The 12,546-nt window shown below is 44.4% G+C and overlaps 1 protein-coding gene across 3 annotated transcripts in view; it reads right to left on the minus strand.

The window, feature by feature from the left end:
* BAZ1A (bromodomain adjacent to zinc finger domain 1A) overlaps positions 1 to 6,736 on the minus strand; it is a 284,468-nt gene extending 277,732 nt beyond the window's left edge. Inside the window, exons 1-4 of one of the 3 annotated variants that reach the window (XM_063947878.1) lie at positions 6,632 to 6,736; positions 6,124 to 6,251; positions 2,304 to 2,582; positions 218 to 352 (exon numbers count right to left, since the gene is read on the minus strand). In XM_063947878.1, coding sequence (XP_063803948.1) covers positions 218 to 352; positions 2,304 to 2,582; positions 6,124 to 6,236 — 527 coding nt within the window. In that variant the 5' untranslated portion in view covers positions 6,237 to 6,251; positions 6,632 to 6,736. Of the gene's footprint in view, positions 1 to 217; positions 353 to 2,303; positions 2,583 to 6,123; positions 6,252 to 6,342; positions 6,588 to 6,631 lie in introns of those variants that run through there. The other 2 variants (XM_063947879.1, XM_063947877.1) reach the window with 2 other exon arrangements.
* Positions 6,737 to 12,546: the final 5,810 nt, after the last annotated feature.

Genomic DNA, 12,546 nt, shown 5'->3' on the forward strand with positions numbered 1-12,546 from the left:
AGGTAAAGTGGCTCAACTTGTCTAAACTATTGGGCGTGTCAGAAAAAGTGTGCGAAAAGTACTCAAGAGGGGGTGAGCAGAAATAAAATGGGCGCCTGTTGTATTTGCGCTCAAATGGAGCAGCAATGGAATTGCTCCGTCGGATGCAGGGCACTCAAAAATACAACTGAATTCCCCCTAATATGTCTCTGTAATTTCAATTACTCTTCTTTATTACCAGTTCTCTGAAAGATCCTTAGGAGACTCATCATCACTATCACTGATGACAATGGTGTCACTGTAGATGTCATGACCATTTGTGATCCCGTTCTGCTGTGGAGGAACTTTCACTTCCAAAACAGTACACTCCAACCTGACACAAAGAAGATTGAGTCAGCAATATCACACCATAAAAAGCAGGTTTGGACAGGTTTGCACTGCTTGAGGGATACAGTCTACATTGTGCATGGGACTTCAGTTACAGCCTTTGTTCTCTACCATGCTGGATTTTTAAATCAGCAAAACAATAAACATCTTTCACACTGGACAATGAGCTGACAACAGAACAGAGGGCAGTTAAACAATGTGCAGCTAGAACGTTTACTCAGTATATACATTTTATATTCTTAAAACAATATCCTGGAATTTAATCTATAGATATCTACAAAAAAAAAAAATGTAACAAAAACGATGAATAACTATGCAATCTACAGATAGCTGTCTGTTCCATCTGCTACAGATTCAGAGGCAGCAAGTCATTAAACAATCAGTCATTGTTCCCGATATGGAAAGCAAAACAATTGTGGCTCTGGTGTACAGAGAATGTGAAAATAGGAAGACATTCAGAGAGCATTCAAAGCTGCTATTTGCCATTAATACAGACCTATTGCTGTGTATTAGGTAAATGAACACTATACAAAAAAATAAAATAATTAATAGTTTTCACTGCATTGAAATTTCCACCATGCCCTCCTTCACACCTCTGTAGCAGGTTGTCATGTTGTAGGGCGGAGCATCTGTAACTAAACAAGCAGGCAGCGACTGACCCTCAGGAAGGCTTGCTTTGCAGAAACTAGACCCACGTTAACCCTTATACACTGAGCCACTCTCAGGTTATTGCCGTGATAACCTGAGTTTTTAGTAGCGGTGTAAAAAGGGTATAAAGTAAGTTTTACCTTCATGGTTTACACTTGCAAACTTCAGTTATTTGTTGCGGTGGGGGTGGGGGGTTGTGTTTTTTTTTTTTTTTTTCTAACACATCACACAAACTGAGAAAACAGCAGCATTATATCCAAACAATAGTGTTATAAATATATGGTGATATACCTAGCTCTTTTAGCCTTCAATGAATATCTGGTAATGGATAAGAGCAAATGACAATCAACCATTTGTTTCCAAACACTGAAAATTAACAAAAAAAACTGTTGTTCTGACAAATTGGATTTAACCAGTTTGTACAAACGATAGTTTTTGTCCATTTTCCACTGTTTGGGAGCAAATGGTCGATTGTCATTTGCTCTCATCCATTACCAGATTTTATTCCAACCAGTCAGATCTGGCAGATTGTCTGCCAGATAATTTTATAGTGTATGCCCTGCTTAAACCTCCCCCTAACCACTTAAAGTTGTCAGCATTTTCACCCTCCAGGAACCCGCTGCCGGTATTCTAATGGTCTGGAATGTGACCGCCAGGATGCAGTCTACATCTCATCGGTTGCTATGGGCAACACCACTACTTGGTAGGTTAAATGGGTTCTGACAGTATATGTGTACATGTGGTAAAGAATATAGCTGCACTCCTCTGGGGTAGGGTCTCCTGTGAATGGGCAAATATTCTCTGTAAAAATGCTAGAGAGTGTGTGCGCGTGCTATATAAATAACTGAATTAAAATAAAGGCATTTTAAAGCAGTGGTTTCACTCTAAGGGGGATATTCAATTGTTTGAAAAGTTGATTAAGTGTGGTTTTTTTTCCTGTCTATTAGAGGCTATTATAAGGGGCTTGATGGGAATCAAAGCAGTAATGCTAACCACTGCAGCAACAGTGTAAAGTGACATATGCAGTGAACCTATCATGGTGGATTTTAAAATGCAGTGAAATGTATTGCCTGGTTTGTCTACAGTTAACAGTTATACAAGTACATACATATCTGTAACCCCATCCTTAAACATTTACTGAAAGCATGCTACGAGAACAAAGTTTACAATAAATATCCAAAATGTACACACACACACACACGAAAAAACATAATTATATAATTTTGATGTAATAATTAGAACTTTAGCAGCAGACTGATTTGTGTTACTGGGGTCTATCGAGACATTACCTTGCACCATTATTTCTTAATACATCTACAATTTCACCAACAAAGAAACGGTCTTTCAAATAGTCATATAAGTCATCACATAGATCCGATACTCTCTGGTGATTGCTGAGTGTTGCGAGATACATCATAGGCACAATCACTTGCTCAGGGAAATTCTGCAAGCTTTTACTAATTTTTTTCTCAGATTCAATAGCTTCTTGATAGGTAAGTCCAGATTTTCCAGTGAGGGAGCAGCTCCAGACAAGGCTGTTGCATAGGATAGTACGCTCGAAAAAGTCACTGCATTAAGAAAAAAAAAAAAAAAATGCATCAAAATTACTAGTCTCTAATACCACTTTTACATCAAAAACCCAGGTTTCCTGACAGTTCAAACCTCGGTCAGACCCAGTTTACGCCGCACATTGAACCAGGGTTATTCCCATTTACATTGAATCCAGGGCTGCCCTGCATGAACTCACAGACCCTCTGCATACACAGCCAATCAGCAGCGTTTAAGCATAACACAGGTCAAGCTGTTTACACTGCTTGTTACCTGGATCCAAGCCTGGTAGCTACCAGGGTCGGATTCCTTGGTCACTCGTCCTGGGGTTTTGTTTTTTTTTCCGTTTTTTTTTTTTTTTTTTTTTTTTTTTTTAAGGATCCCTTTTACACCAAGCTGTGAGCTGGGTAGACCCAGTAATAACCCGGGTCAAAACCTCGGTGTAAAAAGGGTATAATAGCAACACAACTTTTCAGACCTTGCATCACTTATCACAAATGGCTGCTATTACATATATCAGTGGTTCCCAAACTTTTTTTAATCATGGCACCCTAGAGTATCAGAATTTTTTCACGGCACCCCAGGGCAAAAGTTTCTTTGAGAATTTTAGAAAATAAGTAAATTATGTTTATGTGTCCTCAGTTTCTTTAATGTGTTGCGGGACAATATTTGCTTGTTTGTCCTCATACTTTAGAATTGGCAGCCACAAGCACTGGTTTCGGCTATTAAATTTGACCAAAATGAGTTTGAATTGGTCCTGGACTACAAATCCAAGGCACCACTGCTAGTGTCCTGAGGAACCCCAGGGTGCCTAGGCACATAGTTTGTGAACCACTGACCTATATGTTTAACAATATCAGATGGTAAAGCCAGACAGATTAGGGGCAATTCAATTGTCTGCTAACTGCCACCTCAATATCCAGTTGTGCAGATACCCCAATCTCCACTCATTTCCCAAGCACTACTATGAGTAAGAGAAAAATGAGTGAAAGTACATCACCGCAGAGGGCCTTCCTGACTGATCAAGAGGCACATCATGGAGAATAGAATTGCCCCCTTAATTTGTTAGCTGAACTAGGTGAGGTGGGTTTAATAATTAACAGGGGACACAGGATGGGACATTAAGATTACTAGACTTTACATTACAATACAAATTGCATGTAATGAAACAAGCCAAATATATTTAATAGTTTAGCTTGCCCATCTAGAAGTGAATTTCAAAATAACTCAAACTCGAAAAGCTTCCAAAGTACTCTGCAGATACCTCATCAAAATCTCAGAGCCAGCGAAAAAATGTTTACTCTTTACCATTCAGGGTTTTCTCATACATTTCAGACGTTCACCTCTGCATGCTATAGTGTAGTCTATTCAGAGTGTCCTAGGAAACTCACATTCATTAGGTCAGTTATACAGTATATAATGAATAGTTTGTATCTTAAAGCATAGGTAGCTTTTTTTTCTGGCTACACATGTAGCCCATCAAAGGTACTGAGGGGGAGATGTACTAAGCAGTGAAAAAAAGAGTGGAGAAGTGGCCCATGGTTGCGATAGGCCCCCTCTCCACTCTTTTCACTGCTTAGTACATCTCCCCCCAAAGTGTGTGGGTTCATAATCAGTCTATGGCAACCTCAATATTTCTGAGGTGTCAGCAAATCTTCTTTATGATAGCAGACAGATATAGAACACCGTACATCCAAAACAGTCTGGTCACAGAGAAAAGACAATCACAACAAAGCAATGTATGAGCTTCCAGCATGGGTAATAGAAAATGCTGCAGTTTGGACACTAGAATCACTGAGGATTGGTTACAACTTACAGGACGGAAATAAAACAAAGTTGCACAACTGTATATGAGGTCCAGCCCTGAACAAAGTGTTGTCCCAAACCATCACATGTCAACAATTACTTTGCATCAAGTGCTATTGAAGCTCACATTCTGCCTAAACTTACTATTCTTAGCTTTATAATGATAAAGGCCAGTGATGTACAGTGACTTGAAACACTGGGTTCAGATTCAGAACATGGGACCCCCTGGATTAGCATAACTAAACCGCTTCAGAACATTAAGACGTGTACGCTCACCACACTTCAGGCAAGGTGGCTCGCTCTGCTCGCCACAGGTTACTATACTCTATAGATGTCCACGTGAATAGTAAAACTGCTAGCCATGGGGTCCTACGTTTTGATTATGAACATGAGCCGAAACATTGTTAACTTGTCAAACTATTAGAAGTCAAAATGGACCACTGAAAGCGTCTTGAGCATCAAACTGCCACGTATGAACATAAAAACTGCTCTACCGAGATATACTTTTATATGATACGCAAAGTGTTTGCATAAGTTCATTTCCAGAAAATACATTACACAGCCTAATGAATTAAGGTAATCATGATTCATGTAATTAGTTACATCACAAAAGTTAATGGTCTATATTTAGGAAACACGTATAAACAGATTGGTGTCTGAATAATAATGTGTAGATGTACAGTACACATCGCTAGCCTCTCAGATTACATTGGCCTTTGTACATCTTTTTTTCACTCACAGCTGCCCATCTATTGTAGTAGGAGTTAGTAGTTGTGTCGGCAGGGTTCTATCCCACACAAAAGCAGTTGAAAACAAAAAGAGAAGAAAACACGTCTAGCATGAAGTCACACAGGACCACACATGCCAAACTTATGATTACCATGCGAACGCATGAAGTATATAAAAGACCTGAGCTTTTCAGCACAGCATAAATGTAATCAGCCACGTCAGGCACTATTGGGCATCTACATGAAGATTAACATCAAACTGAACTCTTGGTTTAGAGAGAAACACTCACAGGTGTGTACTCACATCAGACAATGAGAACACTGATGCTTCGCTAGCACGACCATGCATGCACGCACACCACTCAGAGCCACACACAGTACTCAACTCAGAGCATAATAAGCCAATCTAATTATTATTACTCATTTCTTACTCCAGTCACTTTGCACATGGTCTAATGAACCCATACAGGACAAGTGTAAGGTTATTGAGTAAAAGTTTCTTCACACATGGGAAATCTCTCAGGTGTTTTAGTCACATCATGTGCTGCCACATTTTTTTATAGGCTGTTGTGCCTTTACCAGCAAACTGCTGAGCGGAAGCATGCTACCGCATGAGATATAGGGCATGCTGCAGATAAAAGCAACAGTAAAGTGATGGAACACATTGCTCGGAATGGCATGGCTGGCTCTACTCGTTTCATTCATTAGTGTGTGGTAAGTACCATGGAAGCACCTAAGTGTCAATGAGCCCACAGAGAGGAGGACAGAGCATTAGAGCCTCCTGCAGAAGGGGAAGGCAAAGAACAGCTGGATGAACCCAGTGACAATAACAAAGCACCCAGGAAGTTGTACCACATCCACTGACAGGGTGCAGCCAGCGACTCCGGCACCAGAGCCCAGGAAAGAGGAACATGCTACAAGCACAGCAGGGCACATGTGACGCTGCCCCAGCAGCCAGATAGGGGTCATGCAGCAGTGACATGATGGGCACACGGTCACCAGGGCTGCAATGGGGAGAAGCGCTTACTCATATTCCCGGAACACCTCGTTGGTCACCCGGCAATAGAACAGGCGCTCGGCGGGATCCAGGTCCGCGGGCGGCGGGTAGCGGGAGAACGGCTTCCGGTGTAGCAGCGGCATCTTCTCCTGATCACACTGTGAAGAGAAACAGCGGCAGATGAGTCTGTGAGCGAGCGGGGCAGGTACGCGGGACACCGGCACACGCGGGGCCTGTCACCCCACGCACCGGTGGCGCTGTGCTAGCGAGAGACCGGTAAGGCACACGCTATGTTGGAGGTGGACGGGGGATGATCACTTGTTAAAAGCCGATATCAATGTGATGACGGGACGGGATGTTCCTGATCCAGCAGACGGCACCGGCGCGAGGACCCGGTGACCGAGCAGGGCGCGCGCAGCTCTCTCTCTCTCGTCCCGCCGCCGAGCACTTCCGGCAATTGGGGAGACGGGAGTGAGTGGGGGAGGTCCGGTAGGCGGGCGGGAGGAGGGCGCGCCGCGGGGTGAGCTGCGCCGGGTACCTTGTGTTGCCGCTGGCGGGAGAGGGAAGTGGGACACGGATCTTCCCCTATTGTGCTCAGTCACCACCACGCGCCTCACTCTCTCCGTGCTTCCTATTGGTGCGCGGGCTGTAGCGGGACCCGTCACTGCTGCAGCATATGTATAGGAAGCTAATCTAAAAATCGGTTCTCTATGTTCCATTTACTTCCATTCAGGGACTAGCCAGAGCTTTGTAGGTCCCGTAGCAACATCTAGACGACGGGGTCACTGCCCCAGTGATTCTAGAGAAACACGTCTCTGCAGCAGTTGTATGCCCATACTAGTGCCCTAGATAATTTTCTGAACCATGGTAGTGCCTCACTTCCTTATGGCCCATACACACTGTCCCGATATATTGCGGTGTGTATGGCCGATATGTCTGTGAACTCCGTCGTTCATACACATATCGCGTCAGCTCTGCAGCACAGCCGACGGCCAATATATCTACCGATATATTGGCGCATCGCTTTGTGTGGAAGGGCGATCAGCCGACCGCCCGTACACATGCTGCGGCAGCCGGCGGCGATTGACAGCTGAACTGGGTGGGCGTGTGTACACAGTTCATGAAGCCTGTCCCCGACGGATCGGGCAGTGTGTATGCACAGCACACTACCCAATCCGTCCAAAGATCCATCCAATTGATCTGCAGATATATCTCTGTGTGTACCCACCTTTAGTTATTCCCCATGGTAGTGATTGCTAGGACCCGAATGCATGCCTCCTAACTGTCGCGATTTTTCGCAGGAAATTCCCGCTTCTTTGGGACTGTCCCACCCGCGGGCCGCAGTGTCCCGCAGGGGGGGGGGGGGGGCAGTTGGGAGGCTCCAGCACTCACTGTGAATAGTCGTTGTTCGCACGTGCACAGCATCTATTCAGTGAAGACAGAGGTACTGGGGGCGTGCCAGCGGCTCACAGAGCGCTGGTCATGCCCTTGTTGAAGTCGAAAATATTATTGTCACACGCACCAAGTACAAACACCACACAGATGGCCTCCGTGCGCGTACTTGTTCTGCCGTGCGTGCACATACTCGCAAGTTGCATATAACCGCTCACGCGGTAGTGCGTATTACCGCGTGGTATGAGTAATTACGGTAGCAAATGTATTTGCATGGAAAAGCCACAAAGACATTTCATATTTAATTCACTTAGTGCAAGATTTACACATAGCCTACATGCCCCACACCAGCGAGTTACACTTGCTTAAAAGGTACAGTAACAAAGGAATTCACCTTTACAGGATATGAGGGGACAGAATTAGGTTAGGAGGTGGTATTTGGTATCCAGTTGTACAGTTTTTTAAGAGCAATATTCCGGTAGCAGCTTGCAGAAGATAGCACGCTCCTGCGCATAGATATGCGCAGGAACAGAATATTAATATTACACTGTATTTACTGTACTTTGATATTCGGCGGGAACCCAGTGGAGACCATCTGCAAGTGCACCTGAGCCAGGCATCGCCCACTTATTCAAACCGACCTATGACCCCTCCTATACTGTAAATGACCAGCCCTGTGACCTATGGGTGAAGAGATTACAGTTTCTATTGTATCATGAACTGGACAAATGTATAAAAAGCCAAGCTGCCTGGCCGGCCACACATTCTCTGAAAGTCATCTATCTTGATTGACCGAGGACCGGGTGGCGCTGGCGAAACAAGCGTATGTATCATTGATTGTAGCCTGTACCTCTTATTGTGAATTGTATTACTATTGTAACCCCCTGCTAGTAAATAACTGTTGGTGGGTCGGATCCCAACATATGTAAATACAATTGGTGTCGTGTCCCTTTCCTGCTAAGGTTTAAGGTGTATTTCAGCCACACATGTAGCTGCATTGTGCTTTCAGCGTGTCAGTGTGTGTGTACGCAAAGTGTGTACTTTGTACGTCCGTTGCGGTGTGTGTACGCAAAGTGCTTACACGGTACGGGCCTGTGTACGCTAACTGGGTAAAAAGTACGTAGGTTAAGGATTACATCTAACAGCCGCAGCGGCTAAGGTTTTAGTGTAAAAGGTATAACTTTTCTGTCCTGTAAGTTAATCAGCATTAACCATTGGGAGCTCATCCGGTTTTTCACACATTCATAGACTTGCAAACCATAGCAGACTTTGATCTATCAGCAAAGGGTGGAGACGCATCTTTAAGTAAAACCTTTTCCTGGTTGCTTGGGTGTTTTAAAACCCTCTTTTGTGCTGATTAGATCACGTCTGCTTTGTCTAGTCTACAGAGGTGCTGATAGAACCCGGAAGAAACAGGAAAAAAAGCTATTTAAAATCTGTGTAAAATTTTTGGCGCCAAAAGCGTACCAATACTTTACATACTGCTGTCATATTTTTGCCATAGCTTATTACAGTCATTATAGATCTGTGTGAAATCGGATACATTTGTTTGCTATATAGAATATATATGAAATAGTGTGTTAAGGGTGTAATCCAGGCATGTCCAAACTGCGGCCCTCCAGCTGTTGTGAAACTACACATCCCTGCATGCCCTGACACAGCTTTAGCATTCTCTGACAGCAAAACTGTGTCAGGGCATGCTGGGATATGTAGTTTCACAACAGCTGGAGGGCCGCAGTTTGGACAATCCTGGTGTAATCATAAAACACAAAACGCAGCTCCGGCCTAGTCGCTTAGGTAAATACGGAAACAACTGTGTGTTGTGTTAATGAGCGATAGTAGTTTGTATTGCTCACATTTATAGAGATTGTGTGGTTTATTGAGTTGCGGACGCACGTTTGTACACGTGGTACGGGCAAAATACAGGAGCGCACACGTGGTATACAGGCACGCACGGTCGCGTGGTTACGCAAAGTTGCGTAGGATTGCAGACGCAAAGTACAAATCACACGATAGTTGTTCAAGTAAAGGCGGGATAGTATACTTTAATACAATAGCACATAACTATCCGATTTCAAAAGCAGATTAATATAATATTTTGTTTAACCTGTACTACCTCTGGGGTAAAGTAACCGGTCACAGGGAGTGATATTTTCTGTACAGAAAAGAAAAACAAATGTGTATTTGAGTGAGTGAAAGTAGGAGTGAACGGTTGTCGAACCCCGGAATTCGGGATCCCGTAGGTCACACTAAGTAAGCGGAGGCTTGGTGGCGTGAGGCGGCTGACTTACGTTAATACATAGAGAAATACGCAAATCGTGAGGAGATTTGCAGAGGAGCGTGATATAGTATTGTGCATTGAGAAGTATAGAATTGTGAATTGAAGTTAAGGTTTTGTGTTACGCTCCGGCTGAGGAGCGCAGCTTGTGTATTCGACTCCAGTGGTCGTAGGGCGGATAGGTAACAAGTACCTATACGCTGTGCGATTGGACCGCGCGTTTGTACGTGCGATACGTGGCACAACGTGATACTATTTTTGTGAGCTTTTGCGCAAACCGTGGTATCATTAGCGCCGTGTAGATCATACGCAAGCGTGATTTGTGTATAACGAAAAGGGAAGTTTTCGCTGGTCTCTCTCAGGAAAATCTTCAACGGTAGATATTCACTGGAAAAGGTAAGTTATTCCTAAAACTTCCAGTGAATAGAAGCCAGGTAGGGTCCTCACTGGGTACGCGGTGGTCACTATTGGAGTGAGTCGTGGTACGTCAGCGGAGAAGGAGCGAGTGAAAGCGCTAGGTGTCTTTCACCGTCTATTCGTGTTGTGCATTGGGGATTGCGTTAGCAAGCAAAAAGTCCGCAATGGAATCCAATTGCACAAGCGGTGGACGTTTGATAGCCAGGGTTCAGGCTGGAGAGCCGCGGCCCAGGGGATTAGCGAGGTTTATTATGTGTGAGAAATATGGTCCACACATGGAAGCTTTTTGCAATGAATGGGTGCGTATGACTGCTGAAGATAGGGCATCATTCCCTCGGGTGGGCAGCTTTGAATCAGAGGTATTACAGAACATAAGGATTAGAATATGTCTGATAAAATCTAGAAAACAAAGGATCAGACATACTGACTGTTTAAACCTATGGCAGCAAGAGGGGGATGTGCAAAGGGAACTGGCTCGCACAGCAAGTTCCAAGCCTAGCGGGAAAGCGAATGCGAGCGCACCACCACCGCCATATGCAGACAGGGAGAAATTGGCTACAAACAATGGTGCATTGGTAAAGGATAAGACAGTGATTAATCAATGTGTTAACCTTAACCCTTGCCAGTTGTATCCCATTCTAAATTTTCCCCAGGATTGTGAGGAGGAGGATGAGCCTAGCACGATATCGGCTCTCTCTCTAGCAGCCACCATACAGAATACCCAGGTGGGCACGGCCCAACCACCAAGAGTAGTAGCGATACCCCCCTGCGGAGGGGTGAGTGAGGTTGTGTCCACCGGTAAGTACGGCACCATACACTATGCAGAGACAATAACTCCCCGTATTATAGAATCAAACCAAAATGATATAGTTGAATTAAATCCTGTCAGGGTGATTGCAGTTCCCAATGGGAGAACTGATAGTCAGGGAGTAACTCCCATTAGAAACATTGCAATGCATTGTCCTTGGTCCCGAGCAGAGTTAAGGTCAATTATGTAAGAATTCCCCAATCCCAGAAAAGATCTGGTCGGATGCCAGAAATTCATTAAAGAATTAGGTAACGCCCATGAGCCCACAAATAAAGATTGCCGAACAGTGCTACGGGTGTGTTTACCCTCAAATATTGACATCCCAAAATTCATAACGGATTGTAAATTAAATGCAGAGGTGCCTCTCACTGATGAGTACAATCAGGAGAATGTATGGCAAATCAACCTGCAATTAGGAGTGTATTTCCCCACTGTTGTTAAATGGAATAAAATCTTCTCCATAAGACAAAAGGAAGGTGAAATGGCATCCGAGTATTTCCATAGAGCACTGCAGGAAATGGCTAGATACACTGGGATCAAGGATATTAAGGAGATTGCCAACCACCGGGAGGTAGCTGTTTCTGTGTTAATGGACAGATTAAAGGAGGCACTGAGGACAAGAGTGCAAACCTCTCTACCTAATTGGAGAGTTATCTCGGTGGCTGCGTTGAGAGAGTCCGCTATCGAGCATGATCGTAACACCAGTAAACACAGGGAGTCGCAAGGGGATAAGTTGATGACGGTAAGTATACAGGCACTTACAGGAAAGTCCCATCAGCCAAAACCCCAGACCCCTGATGGTAAGTCACGGTCAATAGTATGTTTCTATTGCCAGAAGGGAACACATTTTGCGAGGGATTGTAGGAGTAAAGGGACACATAACGTATACAGACCCCCTAGACCTGAATACGAACCACGCTACAATACACATAGTTGGGACCAGGGACCACATAGAAGGGACTACGAGCCGCATAGAGGGGAAACACGGAGGTACCTACCCAGGAGGGACTGGCAGACCTCCAAAAACTCACAGTTATCCCCCTCACATATCGTAGCTGCCAATGCGCTGCGGGAAGGTCCCACTACACAATAGAGGTTAGGCCACACCTGAAGTCTACAGCCAGTGAAATTGATTGCTAGCCTTGGTAGTGAACCTGAGGTCATGGTTGATGTAGCTGGTGTACCACTACCTTTTCTTGTAGATACAGGGGCGGCCAGGTCAGTGTTGAATTCCACAACAGGTGTAAAAACCACGGGTAAAACAATTTTTGCAATGGGAGTAACAGGAACGGTGTAACAGTACCCTTTGAGTAGACCTGCAGAGATTACGATAGGGCCCTTGCAGACAAAACATTCCTTTCTGCTGGCTGCATCGGCTCCGACTAATCTACTCGACAGAGATTTGTTGTGTAAAATGAGGTGTGTCATATACTGTACTCCTGAGGGTGTGTTCTTAGATGTACCTGAGAGCCATGCTCAAGAAGTGCAAGATATATTAGACACCCCTCAAAGGCTAATGTTGCACTCTACTGTTATAGACACGTGTCCATCGCAAGTA

The sequence above is a fragment of the Pseudophryne corroboree genome, chromosome 12, assembly GCF_028390025.1.
Source record: "Pseudophryne corroboree isolate aPseCor3 chromosome 12, aPseCor3.hap2, whole genome shotgun sequence".
Lineage (NCBI taxonomy): Eukaryota > Metazoa > Chordata > Amphibia > Anura > Myobatrachidae > Pseudophryne > Pseudophryne corroboree.